Source organism: Phlebotomus argentipes, unplaced genomic scaffold (genome assembly GCF_947086385.1).
Source record: "Phlebotomus argentipes unplaced genomic scaffold, Phlebotomus argentipes genome assembly contig_40, whole genome shotgun sequence".
NCBI lineage: Eukaryota > Metazoa > Arthropoda > Insecta > Diptera > Psychodidae > Phlebotomus > Phlebotomus argentipes.
This window is the reverse complement of record NW_026776183.1, coordinates 1,569-26,673: the sequence shown is the minus strand read 5'-3', so window position 1 is coordinate 26,673 and position 25,105 is coordinate 1,569. Positions and strand designations below refer to the sequence as shown.

General features: G+C 43.9%; 6 protein-coding genes across 7 annotated transcripts; 4 read left to right on the top strand and 2 right to left on the bottom strand.

Annotated features, from left to right (window-relative positions):
* Nucleotides 1-1,757: 1,757 nt before the first annotated feature.
* On the bottom strand, nt 1,758-2,641 carry LOC132263914 (small ribosomal subunit protein uS13). The gene is made up of 3 exons (XM_059763929.1): nt 2,597-2,641; nt 2,193-2,378; nt 1,758-2,123 (listed from the first exon to the last, which is right to left on the bottom strand). The coding sequence occupies exons 1-3, from the start codon at nt 2,597-2,599 to the stop codon at nt 1,854-1,856; spliced, it is 459 nt and encodes a 152-aa protein (XP_059619912.1). The 5' UTR covers nt 2,600-2,641; the 3' UTR covers nt 1,758-1,853.
* A 60-nt stretch (nt 2,642-2,701) lies between these two features.
* On the top strand, nt 2,702-5,379 carry LOC132263913 (arginyl-tRNA--protein transferase 1-like). Of its 2 annotated transcripts, XM_059763928.1 has the most exons (7): nt 2,702-2,906; nt 2,981-3,107; nt 3,174-3,660; nt 3,740-3,883; nt 4,072-4,417; nt 4,478-4,626; nt 4,967-5,379. In XM_059763928.1, the coding sequence occupies exons 1-7, from the start codon at nt 2,813-2,815 to the stop codon at nt 5,060-5,062; spliced, it is 1,443 nt and encodes a 480-aa protein (XP_059619911.1). In that variant the 5' UTR covers nt 2,702-2,812; the 3' UTR covers nt 5,063-5,379. The 2 variants fall into 2 exon arrangements, with proteins under 2 accessions (XP_059619911.1, XP_059619910.1); XM_059763927.1 differs by lacking the exon at nt 3,740-3,883 and having other exon boundaries at nt 2,703-2,906; nt 3,922-4,417.
* LOC132263912 (NAD(P) transhydrogenase, mitochondrial-like) lies at nt 5,314-10,664 on the bottom strand. Its single transcript, XM_059763926.1, has 7 exons — nt 10,535-10,664; nt 9,287-9,400; nt 8,713-8,969; nt 8,356-8,651; nt 7,005-8,293; nt 5,676-6,944; nt 5,314-5,608 (listed from the first exon to the last, which is right to left on the bottom strand). Exons 3-7 carry the CDS (start codon nt 8,913-8,915, stop codon nt 5,465-5,467), a joined length of 3,201 nt encoding a protein of 1,066 aa, XP_059619909.1. The 5' UTR covers nt 8,916-8,969; nt 9,287-9,400; nt 10,535-10,664; the 3' UTR covers nt 5,314-5,464.
* A 4,060-nt stretch (nt 10,665-14,724) lies between these two features.
* LOC132263958 (isocitrate dehydrogenase [NADP], mitochondrial-like) lies at nt 14,725-20,249 on the top strand. The gene is made up of 3 exons (XM_059763980.1): nt 14,725-14,962; nt 18,858-19,762; nt 19,830-20,249. Exons 1-3 carry the CDS (start codon nt 14,869-14,871, stop codon nt 20,160-20,162), a joined length of 1,332 nt encoding a protein of 443 aa, XP_059619963.1. The 5' UTR covers nt 14,725-14,868; the 3' UTR covers nt 20,163-20,249.
* Nucleotides 20,250-20,367: 118 nt separating this feature from the next.
* LOC132263916 (RNA-binding protein 34-like) lies at nt 20,368-21,625 on the top strand. The gene is made up of 3 exons (XM_059763931.1): nt 20,368-20,636; nt 20,694-21,457; nt 21,518-21,625. The coding sequence occupies exons 1-3, from the start codon at nt 20,438-20,440 to the stop codon at nt 21,605-21,607; spliced, it is 1,053 nt and encodes a 350-aa protein (XP_059619914.1). The 5' UTR covers nt 20,368-20,437; the 3' UTR covers nt 21,608-21,625.
* Nucleotides 21,626-22,019: 394 nt separating this feature from the next.
* Nucleotides 22,020-23,742, top strand: LOC132263923 (WD repeat-containing protein 20-like; the record flags this gene model as incomplete). Its single annotated transcript, XM_059763942.1, has 2 exons — nt 22,020-22,413; nt 23,557-23,742. Coding segments are annotated over exons 1-2 (507 nt in total), but the record flags the coding sequence as incomplete, so codon positions are not given.
* Nucleotides 23,743-25,105: the final 1,363 nt, after the last annotated feature.

Below are 25,105 nucleotides of genomic sequence, written 5' to 3'. Positions count from 1 at the left end.
TTAACAGTAAGGAAGAGAACAATATTACTTAATGCAACGCAATACTCCCTGGAATAGACTCACAAAACATTTTCCATACAAATATTCAGTGTCATTCTTATGCAATTAACCAAGAAATCACATTGGAAACACACAATTGAGGAGAGACTTTAGAATTTATTTAACACATCATTTCTTTCACCTTCACCTCAAAATGCAGAGTTGAAAGTGTAGCGAAAAATAGACTTGTTTAGAATCTCTGATGATGAGAAATCATGTTGAGCAGTGACTTTAGTTAGTTTGTTAAACACTTTCAGTGACAAATTGAATAATCACGAGAAATTATCACTGAAATTAGAAGATATAATGAGCTTAATTGGCTTAATTGACGCAACATTTATTCTTCAAACTGAATTATTCAGTCCAAAATGCTCGGTGATTTTTTCCTCAAATTACCGAAAAAGATCATTTCTAAGCCTCAATTAAAAAAAAACGTCATCAAATGAAAATGCTGCCCTCCTGAAGTTAATATTTCCTTTCTTTATCAATTCTTCAAAAGAAATGTGTTTCCACAGATTTTATCTCATTGATTTAATTCAATTCTGCATTACTAATGCAATCACACTGCCGACCAAATTTGGATCTCAATATTTTTTTGTATATTCTCATTGAAAAAAAAGATTCATTCATTCATTACAACTTCAATTCTCTGTGAAAGAGTTTATAAAGAAGAGAAGCTAAAAAATGTCCAAATTTCTGAAAAGTGTCGCATGAAATGCTATTAAAAATTGCATAATTCCTTTGGAAAAGCTGTGGTATATTTGTTTATCGTGTTTTATTCTGATCTAATTTTTTATTTTTGTTTAAAAAAAAAACTAATATGAATATTGTGAAAAAAAGACACTTTTAAAGTCAAATTATTGTATTGAAAATCATCTATTAAGGCTTTTATCAATTCCTTGATGTGCTTTTTTTCTTTTTTCGAGAAGAGTTAAATGAGGAGAACGAGAGAAAATAATAATAATGTATCAAAATTTATTCAATTATATTAATCCTTGTCTCAATTATATTTCACTGAGAAGATGAGAGAGAAAAAAAACTCGGGATGAACTCTTTAATGTCATTAAATTTAATAAAACTCTCTAAATCTAATTAACTTTTAATGAACATTCTTCCATTGTAATTGTTATTAAAGTGAATCTATATATTTAAAGAGAAGAAAAAAAAACACTTTATCTTCGTAAAAGCGACACATTAAGAAACTCACTATAAAAATTACTTATATTATCGAATTATAGTGGAATATTTAAAGGCAAAGAGAAGAAATTACTTTTTAGCTTTTGTCGCCATGTATGTTGTTTGTCAATTATATTCTCCTGAAGATAATGAAACAAAACAAAAAACAAACTATTTAGCGTTATCAAGGACAGTGCAAAAGAAAAGGATCGCTTCGTTCAATTGTTGAGAGTGCCTCTCGTACAGTGGGGTGGGGTGTTGTTTTGTTGGGTGTTGTGTGGCAATAAGCAAAAAATAGGCATCACAGTTCTTGAATCTATTTACCATCACACGTTGGATTTCTAGAGATTTTTCATTGATTATAAGAAGGAAGGAAAATTAGAGAAGAAACTCAATTATAAAAAAAAGCTGTTTTTAGAGACCCTGCCTGAGTGACTTGTGAAGGATGTTAACGAATCTTGCAGAAATTTTTTGTTTTATTTACCAGAAGAGAAAAAAAAACAATAAATTTGTGATGTGTTTAAAAGGAGAGAAAAAGACAATTTCTCGCATAGCAAAATTTATTCCAAGAGCCTCACAAGCACACGCTCCAGAGCGATGATTCCGGACCCAGGAATAAATCCAGATTGAGGGCATTTTTACTTCTTCTTGGACACACCGACAGTCCTTCCGCGACGACCGGTCGTCTTGGTGTGCTGACCCCTCACGCGGAGGCCCCAGTGGTGGCGCAGACCGCGGTGGGCGCAGATCTTCTTCAGTCGCTCGAGATCGTCACGGAGCTTGGACTCCAGCACGGCCGAGGTGAGCTGATAGTACTTGCCGTCAGTGACGTCCTTCTGCCTGTTGAGGAACCAGTCCGGGATCTTGTAGATGCGTGGATTCTGGATCACGGCCACCACTCGCTCGACCTGCAAACAATTCACACGCACACAAATTACAATCCCTTCATTCCCCAGGGGGGCATTTGCTGAACTCACCTCCTCGTCCGTGCACTCTCCGGCACGCTTTGAGAGGTCCACGTCGGCCTTCTTCAGGGCAATGTTGGCGTAACGACGCCCCACGCCCTTGATGGCAGTCATAGCGATGGGCACCTTGCGCTTGCCATCGATATTTGTATTCATGAAACGCAGAATATGCTGGAATTTCTCCGGAATTATCAGCGACTGCAGAGAAAAAGAAAATCATTTATTTCCACGACGGCTCACATAACCTCAATATCATGTGAAATTTTTCTTCGTGATTTTCACGCATTTTTCACTCATTGCTCCACAAAATCTCATCACAAACTCATAGATAAACTATTCATTTACGAGTGTGATATATTTCCAGTGAGGAAATGGTGAAAAATCACGAGGAAAAGTGCAAAAACTGCGCCACAAACCATGTTTCCGTCTTCACAGTGACTGCTTCGGGAGGAAAAGAGACATGGCCGAGCGGAAGCTCAACTGTCATACAAACTGTTATACCAAGAAACCCATAAACGGTATCTATCGATAAGTTGCCGTCAACAGGTTTCGCATGTCAAAACAAAGTGCTTGTATGCTAGGAAAATTTGTGCTTTCTCGGGGTAAGAAAACGGAAAATCCACGAAAACTCCATGTCTGATGAATATTCGATTGTGATGTATCATGGTGAATTCAACAAGAGTCGCTGTGGATACTGCAAAAAGGAGAACACGTGCAATTCTCACGGTGAGAATGTCGCGTAGAGTTCTTTGTCATGCAAATCAATGCTGAGCGAGTCCTTTTTGGGGCATTTCTTGCAGGGATGACGGCACACGTAATGGCCGTAAATGACTATCAGGATCTCATTGATCGAGGCTGGAGGCGTTCTGGTACATTCTGCTATAAACCCACAAATGCCACAACTTGCTGTCCCTCCTACACAATAAGGTTAGAGAGATCAGAGGCAAGAAAAAGTCTCAAGGAAAGAGATTCTTAAGACTTCTAACTTTGCAGATGTGACGCGTTGAACTTCAAATTGTCCAAATCACACAAGAAAATCCTCAAGCGAATGAACAAGTTCCTGCGAGATGGGATAAAGGAGTGTGGAGAGAAGGAATCTGCCCATGATGGGGAATCTGACGTGGCCAGTGAGCCTCAGATGATTCCACCGGCTTCCGCCACTAAGATAGATATCAGTAAAATAGTGAATAAGTTGCCCAAAGGCAGCGACAGGCCGCCTAGTGAATCAGCACACAAGGTTGAGCCTTCGCAGGCGATGGAGAGTGGCGATAGTCTGCCGAGGAGTGCTGGTCAGAACATGTCAAAGCCGCCGTGCAAGAAGGCGAAGGTTCTGCGTCTGGAGCGGAAGCAGGCGAAGATGGCACAGCGAGAGGCGGAGGGAATCTCTGTGCAGCCTCTTGCCAAGGCGCCGAAGAATGTGGAGAAGAGCCTGGAGGACTTCCTGGGCGAGCAGCCAGTCGATGGGAAGCACAAGCTGAAGGTGAGAGAGAGAAGATGCGGCGGGTTCTCTGTGGCCCCGGCAATAATCCTAGAACTCTTCTGTATGCCCCAAATTCCAGGTGAAACTCATTCCATCCGCGAAAGGGGCCACAGGTGAAGCACTAGCACTGTATCGAAAGTACCAAACTGTGATCCATCGTGATCCGCCGGCCAAGAACACCGGAGAATCCTTTACACGATTCCTCTGTCGATCACCACTTCAGGTTTCTATTCCCTTTCTTGTTGTCTCTCTCTCTTGTAGATTAAACTGGTGTGCGCCACTTCGCGTGAATTTCTGTCCAGTGTGGAAAGGGAGTATGAATTGTATCAGAAATACCAGACAGTGATTCACAGGGAGCCACCGGAAGATGTGGATGAATTTCAGAGTTTCTTGCAACACTCCCCATTGCAGCTCAAGCTGAACAGCACATCGCCGCCGAAGGGCTACGGATCCTTCCATCAGCAGTACTGGCTGGACGATCGTCTCATTGCCGTGGGTGTGATTGATGTGCTGCGCAATTGCGTCAGTTCTGTCTATCTCTTCTACGATCCGGAGTTCAGCTTCCTCTCTCTCGGCACGTACAGCTCGCTGCGTGAGATCGCCTTCATGCGCGAGCTGCAGAAGTCCTGTCCGGAGCTCAAGTACTACTACATGGGCTTCTACATCCACTCATGCCCGAAGATGCGCTACAAAGGGAAGCTTCAGCCGTCCTATCTCCTCTGCCCAGAGGTCTACACGTGGCATTTAATAACGGAAGGTGTGCTGAAATCCTTTCCATCCTGCGCTCCTTGTAATTGAACACTCTTGTCTTTGGCAGATCTTCTGAAGAAGCTCGATCGATCAAAGTATTCAAGATTCAATGAAGATGAGCAGGCGAGAGATAAGGATGAATTCCAGCTGAGGCATCTCGAGAGTGTTGTTTGCTTGTACGACAACACTATTATGTACTTTGAGGATTACATACATGTGAGAGAGTCTTTTAAAATAATCCCATTTGAGATTAAGTGTTTCTGATCACATTCAACTCCCCCGAATTGCAAAATAAGCTGATAACCGACATTCATCGCTTGTTCCTAATCACATCAGAGCTTGCAAACAAACATTAGATTGAAAATATTACCATATTTTGATCGATAAAACACATCAATCATTCCGAATTTCGCCTCTTAAACGACTGATTTCGTGTAGAACTCGTGATTTAATGCGTGGGATTTTCTCAGATTTATTCAGAGCAATTAGTGGTTGATAAATTGCGCTGTTATTGAGCGATCATGTGATTTATTTATCAACTTTTTCTGCTTTTCAGCTGCACGCCGGCGACGAGGAGCGGCGATTGACCCTCGAGTATGGTCGTTTGGTGGGAAGTCCTTGTTCACGAAGGATTCTGCTCTATAAAAATTGATGCAAGAGGCAAAGAAAAGAGTTGGAGTTTAGTTAAAATAAATTAAAGTTTATTCGTTAAATTAACATCTCATTTAGAGTTTAAATGCTGTTTATGCGCGACAATTGCTTTAAAAATCTGTTGTTTTTTTCATCTTTCGTCTAATTTACACACACAAAAATTGTCTCTAAAAACTCTTTTGATGAACTCTTTTGTAGCTCTGATTTTTGTGTGTTTTCTGCAGAAATACAGTGAATTCTTGTTCCGCCTGTAAAGTTGTGTATAAAATATATTTATAATTTACATCCAATCTCTCTAATATGAAAATCTACAGTAGACGATTGAATTTTCTTGTGTTGAGGAAGAACTTTTATGGGGAGGAAAAAGGGTGTAAAATTGGGAGTTCTTTTGTACACAAATCTCCTAGTGATCCTCCTTGATCTTCGTCAGGAGTGCATCACAAGTCTTCTTGGCGTCGCCCAACAGCATTGATGTGTTTGGCTTGTAGAAAATGGGATTGTCCACGGCAGCATAGCCAACGCCCAGCGATCGTTTCATCACGACAACCTGCGCAAAAAAGAGGAAAGAAGTTAAGAAAATCTGCATTAATTCAATTTCAGGACAAGAATTTCACCTGATCGGCCTTCCACACTCTCAACACCGGCATTCCGGCAATGATGGAGTTGGGATCATCTTCAGCGGCACTGTTGACGGTGTCATTGGCGCCAATCACCAGCACGAGATCTGTGTCCGTGAAGTCATCGTTGATCTCCTCCATCTCGAGCACATCGTCATAGGGTACGCCCGCCTCGGCCAACAGCACATTCAGCTGTCCGGGCATTCTGCCCGCCACGGGATGAATGCCGAAGCGCACCTTCTTGCCCTTGCCCTTGAGGATGGACACCATTTCGGCGATGGGATATTGCGCCTTTGCCACGCACAGCCCGTAACCGGGCGTGATGATGATGTTCTTCGCATTCTTGATCATGTCCACGCATCCGTCCACATTCACTTCCGTGTGCGTGCCCGTGATCTCCATGGCCTTGCCGCCGCCCGTGGACAGCGTGCCGTAGCCGCCCAGGATGACATTGGGCAGTGAGCGATTCATGGCCTTGCACATAATGTAAGACAGAATGGCTCCGGACGATCCGATCAGCGCACCCACGATTGTCATCAGGTTGTTGTTGAGCATGAAGCCTTCGGCGCAGAGCGCCCAGCCGGAGTAGGAGTTGAGCACGGTGATGACCACGGGCATGTCGGCGCCGCCAATGGCCGCCGTCAGAGTGACTCCCATGGCGGTGGACATGAGCGATGTGGCGCCCAGCAGACCCAGGCCGCCGGCCATCGTGGGCTCCATGAAGAACATGCCCATGGCGAGGGCGTTTCCGGCCAGCAGACCGCCGTTGATCAAATGTCTGCCGGGCAAGAGCAGAGGATTTGAGCTGAGAATACCCTGCAGCTTCCCGTAGGCCACCAGCGAGCCACTGAAGGTCACGCCACCGATGTAGGTGCCGAGGAAGAGCGCCGTCTTCAGCACATTGGCCGCCGGATCTGTGGCCAGAGTGGGGAAGTCGTGCATGTACGTGGCGACGCACGTCAGCACCGCCGCCAGACCCACCAGACTGTGGAAACCAGCCACAAGCTGAGGCAGATCTGTGATTTGGATCCTCTTGGCGATGATGCTGCCCAGGGCGCCGCCCAAAGCCGCCACGCCGCCCATCTGCATCAGCACATCCGTGGAAGGCGCCATGTAGCCCAGAGTGGCGGCAATTCCGCCAGTGACGCCAATCATGCCCAGAGTGTTGCCCAGACGCGATGTCTTCTGCGACGAGAGTCCAGCCAAGGCGCCGACGCAGCACAAACTGGACGCCAGATAAGCCATTTGGTGGATCTCCGGAAAGCCCTACGGAGGAAAACAAGCATGAATTCATTCAGAGATTTGTCAGGGATTAGAGACACTCACGGTCATGGCGGCGTATCCGTAGCCGCCCAGGAAGACGGCGGCTGGAATGCCGAAGAGCATGTTGTGCTCTGGTGGATCTGTGGGCCTCTTGAACATGTCCAGCATCCGCTGTGTGACCAGGAAGCCGCCGAAGATGTTGATGAACGAGATGAGAGCAGCTCCAGCTGCCAGCGATTCGATCGTGTTCGAGGGAGTCACGCCGCCGCCCATCAGCAGCAATCCTCCCACGGCAGTGATGCCCGAGATGGCGTTCGTCACGGACATCAAGGGCGAGTGGAGAGCCGGCGTCACGCCCCACACGGTGTGATAGCCCACGATGCCGGACAGACCGAAAGTGGTCATCATGGTCGTGAAGGCGGGATTCGGAGAAGCCACGCCGAGAGCCAGCAATGTCCCCAGACCCGCTGTGTACGTGAGACTGGACTTGAGTTGCTTCTGGAAGGGATCCTCTGGCACGGGTTCCGCCTTGGCGGGCGCTTTGGTGTCCGCAGGAGCCGCGGCGGGCTGAGCGGAGACGGGAATGACTGGCGGTGGCCACATGAGTTCGCCATTCTTCAGGATAATTGAGCCACGGACAACTTCGTCCTCCAGGCGAATGTCGAAGTGGTTTTGTTCGCCGATGGACAGGAGGAATTTGCTGATGTTGTTGGCATACAAAGTGGAACTCTGCGTGGGCAGACGACTGGCCAGATCTGTAATGCCCACGTGAACCACATCGTGCACCACCTTCACCTGCCCAGGCACCGTTGTGGCCACATTGCCGCCCGCCTCGGCCGCCAAGTCCACAATCACACTGCCGGGCTTCATGGACTTCACGTGCTCCTCCAGGATCAGCACGGGTGCCTTCTTGCCGGGAATCAGGGCGGTGGTGATGATGACATCCACTTCTTTGCACTGCTTGGCGAACAGTGCGTGTTCGGCGTCGATGAAGGCCTGACTCATCTCCTTGCTGTAGCCACCGGCGGTGCCGCCCTCCTCCTGAATGTCAATGGTGAGAAACTCAGCGCCCATGCTCTCCACCTGCTCCTTCACCACGGAACGCGTGTCGAAAGCCCTCACAATGGCACCCATGCCACGAGCCTGACCAATTGCCGCCAATCCAGCCACTCCACCGCCGATCACGAGGATCTTAGCCGGCGGAACCTTGCCGGCCGCCGTGATTTGTCCCGTGAAGAAGCGCGGGAAGTGATTGGCGGCCTCAATGACAGCTCGATAGCCAGCAATGTTGGCCATTGAACTCAGTGCGTCGAAGACTTGTGCTCGAGAAATTCGTGGAATGCAATCCATGGCTGAAAAAAGGATGAAAATCATCAGGAATTGCGGAAAAATTGCATTAATCAATTGTCCTCACCAAATGCATTGATTTTCCTTTTGCCAAGTTCATTCATAAGATCCTTATTTTGTGCCGGATAGAGGAAGGAAATGAGGGTGGAATCGGGCTTCAGCAGTGGCACTTCTTCATTCGTTGGCTGACGAACTTTCAGCAAAATGTCCGAATTGTAGATGGATTTGGAGTCCACAATCTTAGCGCCAGCTTGAACATATTCATCATCGCGAAACTTCGCCTCGAATCCCGCTCCGGATTCCACATTCACATTGAATCCCTTCTTGACCAGCGTCGCCGCCACGGCAGGCGTCATGGCCACACTGAGGAAGACAAAGAGTCCATGAAATTCAGCAATTACGGAGTAATTTTGAGTCTTCTCACCGTCTCTCATTATTCCATCGCTCTTTGGGACAGCCAATTGTGAGATTTTTGTAGGCAATCCCCTTCACAGCCTCCACGGGCTTCCCATCCTTCTGCAGAAGCTTCACAGATCCCGAAAAGAGTCTCAGCGGATGGATTGGTCGCGGGATGCGCAGCAAATGCTCACCGCTGAGCGTGCAAAGTCGAAGAACGCCTCGTGTCATTTTTCTCTGGAAATCACTTTCTGCACCGCGAAAAGAGCGTTCGCAATATTATATCTGCAGAGCAAGAGAGAGAGAGAGAGAAAGAGTCAGATTGAGCACCAACTTTGGCCAATCAATTTCTGACCCATTTTCTCATATACAAGATAAGGAATATTGTCCCCCGACCGAGAACCATCTTCTGGGTCACTGAGACATGTCAGCATCTCGCACTCTCAACGATAAAGGCAAAAGTGTGAGATGAATTGATGAAAAGGTTCCAATTGAAAAGCTTTATCATCGCAATTCGCGCATGCAAAGTGTGACCAGACGGAAGGAGGAAAAAGGACATTTTTTTCTTTTTAATTCTGAATGATGACGTGTGTTATACTTACCCAAATGCCGTTACAACCAATTCTTGAGCGTGACCTTGAATTGCATAGAACTTCTTCAGTGTTATCTTTGCTGAAGAATATGATCCTAATCACAGAATGATTCTATATGCAGACCTGCGAGAAAGTTGTGGAGTTTTACAAAACATAAACACATTTCGAATGCAAATTTAGCGTATGATTGAATTACAAGTAAGATAAGGATGAAAAACGAAAAATAAAGGTACAGTAAGAGGACTTGGCAATACGTTATGGTAAAAGTAAGGTTAGAATTGACATTTCCAAAATGGCCGATCTCGCTCCTTTATCGCTTTTTAAAAAATAAACAAAAACATGACAGAACATTAACAAAATTATGCTAGAATACAGACGCAGAAAGAGAAACTTGACTCTATTATCGTCTCTTCTCTTTCAAGTGCCACTTTGGATTTGTTTCTTTCAAGTTTAAACTCATGCCTCAATTTCTCCACGTGTTTCCGGCAAAGGTATTCTTCAGGTAAATAATACATAAATTCCTTGGGAATTCTTGCCCTAAAACATAACATTTTTTAAAAGTCTGAGTTTAGTTAAGAAATGCAGAAAAGAATCAGTTAAATATTATGCTAACAATAAAGCATTTCTCCACATCAAATTTGATAATCAGTTATTCAAATAATCAGTAACGTTTTGAGAAACTGTAAAAATTTCATATCTCGAGTCATCCTGGATCGTGAGAGTTGTTCGGTCACTTTTTGCCAGTTCCCCGTCAATTCTCTCTCGCGCTGCGCTCTCGCGAGAGATTGCCGGAGAGCATTTCCCCTCCGGCTCTCTCGCGCGCCGGCAAAGCGGGGGCCCATCGAAAGGGACGGTGAGAACGGCGCTTGCGTCCGGAGTGAAGAATTGAGAGCGCGCGATTCAGGCTCGAGAAGCCATCGAATGTTCCCTCGTTCGCGAGAGTGTTTGAGGCGAAAAAGACGAGATTTTCAGTACTAAAATGGAAGCAACAAAAAAAGACGAGCCCTTCGCAGTTTCAGTGGAATTTTCTCCTTCTCTCCCCTCTCCTTCTCCACAAACTCTCGGGACTTCAGTGGTCTGAGAATGGCTTCTTTCTCTCACTGGCGTGGCTGGGAATGTGTATTCTATACGCCATCCGCAGCGGAAGTTTCTCGCTCTTTTTTTCTCTCCTTCGTGCACGACAGCGTGGCTTTAGGGGCGGGTTTTGGGGCAATTGCTCACCACATTGTGAGGATTTTGGGGATGAAAGACACTCACCTCGGTGGTCACGGCGAATCCTGGCAGGTGGGACTGCAGAAGAACTGAGCGATAGTCACTTCACACACGAAAGAACATGGAAATAAAGTGCCGTCGAGCGACCTCTTCGAGTCACCGTTCACGACTGACGAGCCCGCTCAGGAGAAGAGCCCAGAGACTCTCTCTCTCTCTCTGTCGATGGGGAAGCCGGCCGATTCTCTCTCTCACCAACACACGCGCGCGCGTCATATGACATGCAGTCTCTCTCGCGGCTCAGCTGACAGAGACAAGACTACTTTTTTCCCCCTTTGGCCCAAGAAAGCAAAATAAAAAGGGTCCTTCAGATGCACAAGGGAGGATTTTACGGAGAAAATCTACCTGAGGAATTTCTCAGATTTCTCAAGGGGGAGATAATAGACCTTAATGCTGTACACCACTTCCAATACTTGAAATTTTTAGACTGTTTGTGCATTTCTTAAGTTTCCATTCGATATTTCACTAAAAATCCACTTAAACCTATTTTTCAAACATCTTTTTCAACCATAACCTAAAAATTTCACTGAAAAATCCTTAAGGACTCCGTTTGGAAGCTTATAAGATCATAAAATCATGTGTTATGATTTGCCAATGAATTTAAAATCGCCGATTCCGAGTCAAAATCAAATCCAAAGTGTCCAAATTACTCTTTTTGCGTTTATGTACGATCTTAGCAGAGTTTGCAGTGCATTTCATAATCCTCCCGCTGAGCTGTACACCACTTCTCACTGTATTATTTCCCCCTTGAGATTCCTTGCAGAACCATTTGACGTGGAACAAATGGGGATTTGTTGAGGAAGGTTTCGCTGCTTTCTGTCCACCTGCCTTCAATGCATTTTTAAGTTGAGTTTAGGACTAATAAAGCGCAAAAGATGCATGAGATTGAACAAGAATTCTGCAGTATTTGGTAGGTATATAAAATAGCATCACTCTCTAGTATTTCGAGCATTTCCATAGCCATTGACCTCTAAATTACATTTATATTTGAATAACTATGAGAACCACATTCTACAAATCGTAGCCAAAGCCTTCGTTTTGGTTCGCTTATCAGTGTAGAATTATAAATTCTCGCTGATCTCTGCTAAAATTTGCATTCGGCTTAACTTCAACAACGCTGTTCATGTTTCATTCACATTTTTTTTCTTCTTCAACTCTTCAACAACAGGATCTTTGGGGAAATATTTGCCGATGGCTTTTGGAGGAGTTGTGAGAGTGCGTTGTATAAATATTTTTCAGCATGACAAAGATATAGTATACTATTTTTAAGCAGTTTCACGCTGTCCAACATATATTTTTAGGTTGACAAACCTTATCATGCTCAAGGGCTTTTCATATCACACAAAATTCAACAGTTCTCCTTCAATGGCAAATTGTGCTTTGCGTGGCCAATTGTAGGCATAAGAAAAAAAATATTGATGCCATCTGATTCCATATCGACTGTGTTATCAGTTGCGCAATTCATTTGATTAAACAAACTTATACTTGAACTGACAGAGCGCAATTGAAGCAATTTTGGGCCTCTTGTGGCAGCTTATCGCGATTCTGCCTGGAGTGGATATATCTAATAACTCTGCACACTCGCCAAGGGGTGAACAGATCCTCTCCAGTGTGGCGCAGATAAACGCCAGCCACGTTGTGGGAAAGCCCCTCAAAAGAGTCACATGAATTATCACTTTTCTCACGAGTTTACCTGCCGTTATCAGTGAATTCCCTCCCAATTTTTCCACCTGATCAATCATCCTCAAATATGGTGTGGAATTGAATAAATTTTCACCATCTCTCTTTGCCTCTCGATGCATATCTCATCGCAAAGTACATTTTGGAGCCAATTCACTGATTTATTGACACAAGTAATGATTTACGAAGTGGATTTTTTTCTGAGTGGGAACAGGAACGGTGGACAAAAAGCTTCGTGGCGAGTTTGTATTTGTGATGAACAGTGAGACAGAGAGACAGAGACAGGAGAAAAAAACCAATGGCAATTTATTTTTGTCAGAAATTCACGTCTTTTTGCCCGAAAAGACATCGCAAAAGAACTCCACCATGAGAAAACCTGCGAGGAGTTTTTGAGTTTGAGGAGCGAACATTTTTTTTGTTGTCCACTGATTTTGAATGTTTGAATGTTTTCTTGGGAATCTGAGTCTTGCTTTGCCACATTTTAACCCTAGAAGAGCGAGAGAGATTCAAGGTCTCTTTTGCTTGTGTATTCATCAACATTTCCATATAAAAAACTGCCGTATTTCTGACAAATATTCTCTAAAAATTTTCAGAGCTCAAACTGAACGATTAGCTGTGTTGCAAAATGCTACATAATTTTTCCGAGAAAGTCATTGAGGATCTTTGCGTTTTTGTAATGCTTTGCTTTGCTTTGGGTTAAAAATAGAGCCATAAAGTGTGTCTTATCACTGGAAATTCAATATGTTTTCCTAAACTGTCTCCAGCAAATGTGCAATAATTCCCCGCGCGTCAGCTTTATGATCTTAATTCTTAATGGTGGTGCATAAAAAACATTCCCGCACAACTCTGGGAAGAAATTGCTCATGGAAGGAGTTTTCATTGCGAATTGCCGTAGTAAATATTTACCAAGAGTGGTTGTTTTGCCAACAAACATTATGCAAGAGATGATTATTATTTGCGGGTGGACCAGAACAGACTTTGTGCGTGTAGAAGAAATTGACGCAAGGTCGAATTTTTCACTAAACTGCCAAAATTACACTTTTTTGTCCGACACTAGCCGTTGTCCGCCCGCGAAATTTCATGGATCAGCGCGGAAGATGTATAAATATTTTCAGATGAGGAAAAATTGTTGAAAATAAATTACCAGACACACGCTAATCAGGCGATTTTCGCGGCAAAAAGTGCCATATAGAGCGCGCGAGAGAGAGATTCGTTGAATTAGTTTCTTTATACATATATGATGGCTTATCAGCTAGCAATATTGCTCTGGGAAGAATGTTTGACTTACTCTAGGAAAAATCTGTATACTTTTTTGCGTGGCGTCGGAACTGCGTCAGGTTCTTGGGTGGTTATGTAACAATATTCTCTGGCTGATAAATAGATTATTTAATATTTTTCCTCCTCTTGTGCTTATATAATCGACAGCAGTGACGAATGAGGACAAAAAGAATCTCTCAACAGATTTTCGTGCAAAATTCTCATCTTGTTTTGCGATCATTTTCTGCGCGATTTTAGTGTTCGCTTTCAAGGTAAGCCAGCAGAAGAGACTGGATATTATCCACTTAATCAGGACGATGAACTTCTTACAAATGTTTGCTCATCTCGCGATTTCTCAGAACAAACAATCAATGTCATTCCCCAGAGTTCTGAAGAAAGGCGTTTCTCTTCAGCACAAAAACCGTGCATAGGAATTGCTAAACAGAATGCTAAACATCTAGTGAAATTATGTCGATATTTCCCATTGATGAAAAACAGGAAGAGAGAGCGCGACTCTTTTCACTTTCATTGTGCGCAAAAGCTGAATTATACCTACTTTTTCCACCTTTTGAGGGAGAAATTGAAAGTGGACTCAACCAGAGCTTCACGCGCGTTGTTACATATTTTATGGGAGAATTTTTGGTGGATTTTTTGGGGGGATTGAAGACGGCTTCCCAAACCACATGATTTTTGCGCCATTGAGACGCACTAGAGGTGGCTTTTCTGGTATTTGTGAGAACACGGGACTCGAATTTATTGGAGAATGGTTTAGATAAGGGGGTAATCTGTTGAGAGACTCTAGCACAATCTTCTACTTTTCGGCTGTTTTGCGTCAGATTGTAGCGAATATTTTGAGAAATTCCAGTTTTGCTTCCCTAAAAAGATTCTTTTCAAGTCCTTTATCGAGTTCATTTATACATAATTTGCGAAATTGAGGGAGTTTTCCCACTTTATATTGTAATGAAAATAGTTTATAGCTAATAATTATGATTTAATCGCAGAACTCCAATATTTAGCGAGTTTACATGGACATAAGTTAGACAAAAGTGGTGCCAAATCTCGAATATCTGCACCTTTAGGTCTCAACATCCCTGCTGAATGCCCCCTTCTTGCTCTGCTCAAAATCCATCGTGCCTCTCTCTTCACTATCTCGCTCGCAAGTGCGCTTGAGTGTGCGTGAGAGAGACGCTCTCCGGGTGGGGAGCTATCTTTTTGGCCATTTCTCGTTAGTCTCTTTCCGACCGGCGAAGTGACTGTGTTCTGTGTGTGATATATTGTGGTGTTTCACGATCTGTCAAGCATCTCACGACGGGATTTCCGTTACTACTGCATTTACTACCGTTCATCGTGTGCCCTTTGCATTTCCGTGGCGATTTGTGGTAACAATGGCTCGAGCTCTCACGAAATTCTCCAAGTTCCTCACGCCCAACGCGGCTGCTCTTCCCTGTGGAGCCTCATCGGCATCCACGAGGCGGAACTGTAAGTATCTTGGGCATTTTGCACGTCATCACGGGGAAATGCGATAAGATTTTTGGGCTTTCTCGCGCCAAAGAGTGGCTTTTTCGAAGGGGAGTTTAATGTCCTCCGGTGCGGAAGCATCTTGGGAGGGGAAGTAATGCGACGCATTTGGGGTGTTTGTCAAATTTCACAACCATTCAACAGCAATTAAAGCAATCACGTTTTTTTGCACTATATTATTTCCCTTGTTGTGCTATTTTTGCCTTTGTGCTCTCCTTCTCAAACATACCCAGTATTGATATACATTGCTTATCAGCTGCACTCACGGTCCACAGACAGCTCATCATAATATTGTGTCTCTATTTAATTTCTAATGCCAAATGCCGCAACATTTGCATCCTTGAACTCATTCTCCAGAAACCTACCAAGTGCATCCGGAGAGAGCGAGAGAGGAAATGCGTAGTGGCGGGAAAGAGTCTCTGTCGCATTGATCGAGTCATTGTGAGAAGATTAATTATTATTCTCTTCATATCTTTCGCAACAACGCACAGATGTTGGAATTGAGAGATGCAAAATATTAATGTCTGTCCTTCGCAGTTGCATTTGGATGTCAAGAACACGATATGTGCCCATTTCTTGACTTGAATTCTCATCATGATCAACTCGCATTGACGATGCGCGCACGAGGAAGAAAATGTTGGCCTGAATGGCTTTTTTTTCGCCCGGAAAACGAGTTCTTTTTCGGACATTAAAAATGCCCTGAAAAGACGTCTCTTTGGTCAAAAATGCATCTCACGAATTGGCTTCACGTGTTTCGCTGTTTTTGGGGTTGTTCACCTCTTCAGACTGAGAATCACGGTGTGCTGAAAAATGCCCTCAGCCCCAGATGATTCCATCCAATCGCCAGAGCCTCGCGGGAGCCCTTTATTGTCCCTCCTTCTTCCGCGTGTTGAGACACACACTCTTTGTTCTCTCTGGCTTCGCTCGAGAATTCCTCCATCGGCGGAATGTGTGTGACAGAGCAAAAGGCTTGATGGATGTTGAGTACTAAAACACTGTGCCGGCTAACAATTTGTGTATAAGTTTAATTAAGACGCCCACATGGTGTCAACTTTCATCACGATCATCATCACGAATTTCTGCGATGGGTTTTGTCTCTGAAGAGACGCTTAGAGTTGGAAATTTTCCTAGATTAAGAAGGGTGAGAGAAAACGATTAACTCTTGGCACCTTTGGCAAATTACCCATGCAAGAATGGTTGAACTACCTTAAGAAACCTTCCAGGAAATCATGCAATTGAAGCTCAGTAATTTCTTAGATAAGTTGACTTTCTATCTAAATTCTATGTGAATTCTTATGCCTCAACTCTGATAAACCCATAATAGAGTAAGTAGGATTTCCTTTTAATTTTTTCGTCCTCCAAATCAAATTTTTGTCTGGCTTCTTCATCGCGTCTCTGCCTCGAAATTGAATTCTTTAATTGTTCCTTCACGTATGAAGAAATATAATTAATTTTGTCTACAACTCTGTCGCCTCATGAATGGGTTTTTCTGCCTGGATTCTCATCATTATCACTGTTCATCATCATAAGAGTGACCAAATCTCAACTCTTGCCTGTGACATTGAATTGCCTGAAAATATGCCGTGACTTGATATTGATTGGCGAGGAGAGAGAGATGCTGATGTGAAAATTAGAACATCACAGTTTTCGCTTGGTAAATTGGGCTCTTTTCCCTCAGACAGAATTATTTTCGAGCTGTCGTGGTTGCGGTTGAATGAGCAAACATCTGAGGGCATTGAAGAAATAAAAGAGTGGCAGAGCAGAAATGTGTCTGCTGAATATTTAGTTTTTATCTGGATTATGTCAGTTGTTCACATATTTTCGAGTGAATATCCAACGAAGGTCACCTGCGAATTGTAGTGCTGGCAAATTAATGTATATAGTTTGATTTCTTTTATCAAAAACGCTTGCTTAGCTGGCTTTTATAATTACACAGTGTGCCAGTTGATACGATGAAAATTGCCTGTCTGAAATTCTGTGGGCAAAATGCGAACACTCGCAAAAATACGTCATGATCACGTATTATTAAGTGATCTCAGTCGAGAGCATGTGATCCGATTCGGTGTCGTGGTTTCATAAATTTTGTCGATTAAATACCATTTGAGAAAGAGAGTTGAAAGTTGTCCTAATGATTTAGAAGAAGAGATTTCGAAGGATTTCTTTCCACTTGAAAAACAAAAAAGAGTTTCTTCTGGAAATTCCCCAAAATTCAATGCGGAAAAATAATAATAATTGTGCGAATGAAAAAAACAGAGACACTTTTTCTTTGGTTGCTGATATAAAATTGTGTGCGACTAAAGGAAAAAAGCGCGTCACGATCAATTATCATGACCCCGCGTGAGAGTGTCGTAAATTTGAAATTGTAGCAATTTTTATCATGGTTGTATTCGTGCAATTGACAAATTGATAGGGCTGTGATGTTCATTCAGTTGAAAATTGCCAACACTTCTTTGCAAATATCACTGATCGCGAGAGTTGAGTTGAATAGAGAAAAAACAAGTCGCCAAACCACTTGTGAGTGATAATTAACATTTTTCCAAGTGAGAAAGAACACAAGTCAATGTGAGATGTCATTTCAATGCCTTTATGACTTTTCTTCTCACTCTAAGACGAATGATGAGGAGTTCAAGTTCGCAATTTTCACGGCAATGTTTTGTCTATTTATCATACAAATTATATTACAAGTTTCATTTGGAATTTCATTAAAAGTCTGCATGGCAAATTCCTCATTACTTTTGCAAATAAAATCAATTTTATTCAGTCTGAAAAACCACAATTAATAGTGAGTTTAATATTGAAATGAAGTGCAATTAGTGTCCTATAAAATTGCACATAAGAGCTGAATTATTTATTTTTGTGGCATTGAAATGCTATTTTCCATCATCCTAGTTCTTGGAATTTAATAAATTTGATGCATTTTTTGTTAAAGAATTGAAATATTCAGTGGGAAGAAAATTAATTTGATTTTCTGCAATGAGATTATGCTAAAATTACCCTATTTTTTCGGTATCGTTTTAGAAGATCGTTAATCGACTCTGTATTCATATTAAATTTTTATCGTCAAATAATGCAAAATATTGCGTACGTCTTAATTAGAATTTAAGTTTATTGTGGCTATTAAAGTGCATTTTACTGTGATTTTTGTGGAAATTAGGCGAGTTTTTTTTCACAAAAATGAAGCAAATGACAGCTCGTGTTGACAGTTTTCGCACTCTGCACACTTTTCACGGCATTTCTTCACGCAAATTTGCCATAAATGTGTTATTCAGAGTATTTTCCTCACTCTTGGCGTGATATTTTTCCTGCAAATCGCGTGAAAAGTTATAATCATAACCTCCAAATTGTCTCTTTGTGGGTTTTCTTACTCAATCAATCTTGTTTAACGATTCTGAGTTTTGAATTGTGCTTCAGAACACTTGAATTTGCCACATGCTCGATGACGTGTGATGGCATTGCCCCAAATTAAATTCTCTACGCAGGAGAAAACTCATTGATAAACTCACAAATGTTGAAAAATCGCACAGTTTCTGAACACTCTTTCGCTTTTCATCAATCTCCAAGTCAATGTAAAAGGAAGATAAATGCGATCTTGGCTGACGTCAGGCACTTATGCTGTGTAAATTTGCCGAAGTTGATCAAGCGCCGCGAGAGTCCAGAGAAGTAAAATTAGAATATTTTAGGTTGAAATTGAGGAACAAGTTTCTCTCTTCGCACACGCACATTTTTTGGGAGACTCGCGAGATCGCGTCACACGCGAAGATAAAACATTTTCACGGTCAAATCTTATGAAATGGATCAACACAGAGAGACGCGGAAACCTGTGTGGAAATTAACCCTTCATTGGTTGTGTTCGCAGATGCTTCGGGAGCGAGAATTCAGGCGGTGAAGCCTGTGGTGGAGATGGACGGCGATGAGATGACCAGGATCATTTGGCATTTCATCAAGGAGAAGCTCATCTTCCCGTACGTGAAGATTGAGTGTCTGTACTACGATCTGGGGCTTCCCTATCGCGACCAGACGGACGATCAGGTGACCATCGATGCCGCCCATGCGATCCAGAAGCACAATGTGGGCATCAAGTGTGCCACAATCACGCCAGATGAGCAGCGCGTGGAGGAGTTCAAGCTGAAGAAGATGTGGCTGAGTCCCAACGGCACGATCAGGAACATCCTGGGCGGCACGGTGTTCCGCGAGCCGATCCTCTGCAAGAACATTCCGCGCCTGGTGCCGGGCTGGACGAAGCCCATCGTGATCGGTCGCCATGCGCACGGTGATCAGTACAAGGCCAAGGATCTGGTGCTGACGGAGCCTGGACGTCTGGAGCTGGTCTTCACGTCCAGCAGCGGCAAGGTGACGAAGGAGGAAGTGTTCAACTTCAAGGCCGGCGGCGTGGCCATGGGCATGTACAACACGGACGAGAGCATCCGCGCCTTCGCGCACTCCTCCTTCCAGGTGGCGCTGCAGAAGAAGTGGCCGCTGTACATGAGCACGAAGAACACCATCCTGAAGCGCTACGACGGCCGCTTCAAGGACATCTTCCAGGAGATCTTCGACAGCGAGTACAAGAAGCAGTTCGACGACGCGAAGATCTGGTATGAGCATCGCCTCATCGACGACATGGTGGCGCAGGGACTTAAGTCTTCCGGAGGCTTCGTGTGGGCGTGCAAGAATTACGACGGCGACGTGCAGTCGGACGTCGTGGCTCAGGGATATGGTTCGCTCGGCATGATGACCTCTGTCCTCATGTGTCCCGACGGAAAGGTGAGCAATTCCTTCGTTCTCCTGCCCTAAAACGCGCTCATAACGCAATTTCCTTTTCTTCTCGCAGACAATCGAATCCGAGGCCGCTCACGGCACCGTGACACGTCACTATCGCCAGCACCAGAAGGGCCAGCCCACCTCCACGAATCCCGTGGCGTCGATCTTCGCGTGGACGCGCGGCCTGGAGCACCGCGCCAAGCTGGACGGCACGCCGGATTTGGCCAAGTTCGCCCTGGCGCTGGAGCAATCGTGCGTGGACTGCGTGGAGTCGGGCAAGATGACCAAAGACTTAGCCGGCTGCATTCACGGACTGCCCAATGTGAAGGAGGGCATGTACCTCAACACTGAGGACTTCCTGGCCGCTATTGCGGAGCAGCTGGAGAAGACAATGAGGAAGTAAAGCACTTCATCCGTAACTGAATTTTACACAGTTCACACACACACACACCGAGATTAATGTAAATTAATTGAATACATTTTTAATTTCCCCCATATTTGAGTGGTTTTCGTGGTTTTTCTTTCTTTGGGTTTTTTGGCGGGAGATTGTAGAACACTTTGCGAGTTCAGCGCCTCCTGTGGGGTTTTGCGAGATGACCTCAAGCGCCTGCAGCGCCGTTGGTGACTGGGTGACGAAATGAAGATGTAAACACACAAGACATAACCTGAAAAAGCAGCATGGCGAAAACATCGGGAAAGGAGGCAAAAGAGCAGAAAAATGTGGTGAAGAAGGCGAAGAAAGTGAAGAAATCTGAGTCGGATGAAGTTGAAAGAGTCGTGGAATCAGTGGAACAAGACATAGATGAGAAAATCCTGGAAGAAAACGATGGAATACTGTCTGACGAGTCAGATGAGGATTCCACGCCACGGAAGAAAGGTAGTGTTTGAGGTGATTTTCCCAATTTCCTGGCACTGATGAATCATTTCCCCACAGACACACCGGCTTATGATCCTTCTGAAGCCAGCAGGACTATTTTTGTCGGGAATCTGCCTACAAACACGAAGAAAAGCCAGGTGAAGGCGTTCTTCGCGAGTTTTGGAACTGTCAAAACAATTCGTCTGCGGACATTTCATGGCCAAAAGATCCAGAATTGTCGGCAAATCAAGAATCATCCGTGCATCACTGCTTACTTGGTGTTCGACAAGGATGAGGCGGCAATTGGGGCTCAGGAGGCCAGCGGGAAGGTCTTCCGGAAGGCTCACATTCGCGTGATGATGGCTGACGGGAAGAAGAAGTACTTCGATGGAAAGAGGACGATTTTCGTGGGAAATCTGACCTATGCTGTGACTGATGATGATCTGTACGAAATCTTCCAGTCGTGCGGGGAAATTAAGTACGTGAGGACGCTGAGGAGTCCCTTGGGATGCAAGGGAACGGCTTATGTGTGCTTCAAGAACCCAGAATCCGTGGGTTTGGCACTAGAACTGAATCAGACAATGATGAATGATCGGCCAATTCGTGTGGAGCGATACAAATCCAAGCCGAAGGCTGTGAAAGGCGCTCCGGAGAAACAAAAGGGACAAAAAGCGAAGCCTGGAGGAAAGAAACTGCCGCAGAAGAAGAGCGGTGGAAAGGCGAAGACGGAATTCCAAGCGAAAAAGAATGTGAAGCGCCTTGAGAAGGGTCCAAAGGGTGTTCAGAAGCAAAAACCAGAAGGAAAAACGACAAAAGGTGCTGAAGTAAAGGCAAAAGCTAAGGTGAGAATTAAAATCCTTTCTTAAGGTCTAATATTGACTAATAATTCACGTGTTTTACAGAAAAACAAGAAACATCGCAGTTCCGTGAACATGGGATTGGCCAAGAGGCTCAATCCGAAGCTGAAGAAGCCCAAGAAGGAGAAGAAATAAAGGATTCTAATGATTTTTTAAGGAAATTATCAATTTTTCCCGAGATTCACACCATTGCGATTTGAAATTGACCACAGTGAAGTGAGGAGAGATTGAGTGTCGGCTAGTTGGACGATGGTGAGAATTGTCCGGCGCTCTTCCATGGGTGGTCCGTGGGATTTCGCTGCGCGCTCCTGATTGGGCGAGAGTCTGACAGTGACAGTGTGAGCAGGAGTTTTTTGATGGCAAATTTTGGGATTTTGTAGATTTTCACGGGATTTTCAGCACTGTGCAGTGCGTGATCGGGTCAATTGGGCAGTATGCCTCGTGCAGGAGCAGCAGGAATGCCCTGAGGCAGTGTGCAGGGACGTGCAAAGACAGTGATTTTTCGCCATTCGTCCGCGCGGAGCATCTCGGGCGCCCCCCTCTCAGCAGGAGGAAAAAGTGGTGTGGCCGCGGGCATCGTGGATGAGCTTGTGGTGTGAAGTGGTCAGCAGTGTGTCGGAATGGCTGTGCAACTGGACCAGAACGGCAAGGATGACCTGAAGACGCAGTTCGTCACGCGGGAGGGCACCTATCGTCTCATGACGCTCTCGGAGTACTCGCGGCCCAATCGCGTCGGCTACACCAGCAACCAGAGCTCCCCGCAGGTGCGCGTCTCCATCGTGTCGCTGCCCAGCCACCAGGCGACGGCGCCACCCCCGCCGCCCGCCACCACCAACGGCCAGGAGGCGTCCGGGTACGCCCTGGCGGCGGCCGGAGGCGACCGGATATGCTACAACTTCGGCAAGGAGCTCTTCGTGTACGCCTACCGCGGCGTGAAGAAGGTACTCAGAGCGTCGCGAGCCATTACATAATCCAGAACCACCGCCTCTTGCCACCGTCTCGCCGCCGCAGCGAGATTTGTCATGTGTTTATTGGCACATCCGGATCGGCCAATTGACACACAATGCAGCGCTAATGCGTGCACTGAGGGTCGCCGCTTCCGCCACATACGCCGCGTTGGTCGGTTTGGGGGCGCTCTCGGGGTTTCCCAGGACGGTCACGTGGCCCTCAGGGTGGTTTCGCTGTCCGGGAACGCGTCAATTGGCCAGATTTGCCACCGTTTTCCTCCTTATCAGCACACTTTGATTTACACACGCTGATTTTTGAGCATTTTAAAGACTTTAAGCAAGAATCTGTGGCTAAAGACAGTCCAATTGGGCCCTGTTTTCCTCTAAAAATAATATATTGAAGACCTCTTTTAGTATTTTTGTATTTTGGTACAGAGAGATAAGATTTCCATGGAGTGACAAAGAGGCAAACACAGGTGGATAGAATGATATTTTTAGTGTGTGTTAGAAGGATTGTTATCTGTGGAAATGGAAGAAAGCAATCTTTTTTTCTTTTAAGAGATTACAAGTTCTCTAATCACAAATATTTAATCTACACGTGATAATATCAATGGAAATATTTTTGATGGGTTTTGCAAAAAGTGCATTTTCATGTCCAACTCTTTTTTAATTGTTACACAAGACGAAAATAAACCGTCGGAAGTTGGATAGTTTGTCATCTCTCCGCTCTCTCTCTCTCTTAATAACAAAACCGCCACAAATGGGGGGTTGACATTGAAAATTCATGATTAGAGGACAGAAGACAATTGAGGGGATATTTTCGTCTCATTAAGAATTCTTACGTGTTTCGTGGGAAAAAGGTTTTTCCTTGTCAAAAGGGAAATGCATTTGAGAAGTGAAATTATTCATGAGACAGAGAATAAGAAGCATTTTACACACAATTATCACGTGCTGATCATATTTTCTTGGTCATAAATATATTTTCTATTACAATTTATTGCAATAATATTATTTTATCGTTTTTTTGTGGAGGACAAATTGTACAATTTCAGGTTTTTACACCCGTCAATTGACACAATATTTATTGAACTGAGATTCTAATCCAGTGTCTTGATATTTTGCCTCTGTTTCTTGCAGCAAACGGCGGATCTGAGCAAGCCCATTGATAAGAAACTGTACAAGGGAACCAATCCGAGTTGCCATGATTTCAATTCGACCAACGCAATGGGCGAAGGCGCTCCACTTCTTGTGGGCTTCACCACCGGACAGATTCAGTTGGTTCAGCCGGGCCGCCGAGAGCCGGGAAAATTGTACAACGAGGAGGTAAAAAAGAGAGAAAAATCCCATTAGAATGCTTGCACTTTTATTTCTGCGTTTTATCCGTTTGTATTGATTTTCTTTTGCCATTCTAACCACGGGAATGCGGGATGGAAAATGTATTCCTTCGTCTTTTCTGTCTTATTACAAGAGTGTGGAGAAACTTTCTCTCTATAATAATGCTTTTGGTTTATTGTTTGGGATGAATCATTGGTTTTTCGTCTCTTCATTCGGGGGATTTTTCATTGCGGTTTTCGATGAAGAGGTGCCAATTTTCACTCGTAACGAAACTATGGGATGACTTTATAGTTAGTGATCAATTAATCTATAGTGCGGAGAGAGAAAGAGAGAGAAGTGACATGGAAAACCATTTCAAATTTTATATTTTATCACCTCTTCTCGGAGCTTCTCTATAAAATAATCGAGTGGCGTTTGGAAGACACTTGCTCCGCACGCTGATCTCTCTTCGTGTCATTTTACACACAAACACACACGAGTTTCTTTCAAGGGAAAAGAGAGAGAAAAGACGGTGATATAAAAATATTATTTGCCATTTCATTCATGGTGCCCAGAAGCTCTAAAAAGTCTTTCAATTTTTGTAACTCTACACTTTTTATCTAGTCTGTCCATTTTTCGTTCACCTTTCAATGCATAACACAACATGAACACCGTCTGGAGAATGTGGTTCTAAAGTCTGTCTATAGAATTTCAAGCTCTGCACTGTTAATCATACTTAAATCCCAATAAGGAGTCGTTGCAACTTTACAGATTTCGTATTTTAGTTCATAAAAGCTACAATTTTGCGTTGCAACTTTACACTTTCAATATCTTATATTGGCGACCGCTAGGCGGCGCTGAATGAATTTCAGTTGTCAAAAAATAATTTCAGAGTTTTTTAAGGCAGAATATTTCAACTTCCGTCCAATTTCTGTCCATTTTCCTCCACGTTGACGTATGGAAATGTTCTTTAATGTCAGTGAATCGTATTTTTCAGTATTTATCGAAGGATTTCCGAAAATACATGAATGGCCAGATTTAATAACCGAAAAACATCTGAAATATATGATTTGACTTCATGTTTCACAGAAAATAAATTTCATGCTTTCGTAAATGTTATGAATTCATAACTTTGACAGCATATTTAAAATGTCATGAATATAAAGTTGCAACGACTTCATAGCTAATTTCAATTCCACCACAGGCAAAATTATCACCTGATAAACCACAAATACACACACATATAGAGAAATAGTTTAATTTTCATCATATCAGCGCAAAACTATCAATTTCTCTGCACTGCAATTAGTTTACAAATGATCCGTAATTAATTGGGAGTATCATTCAATTATATTGCTTACAATCTAACGCG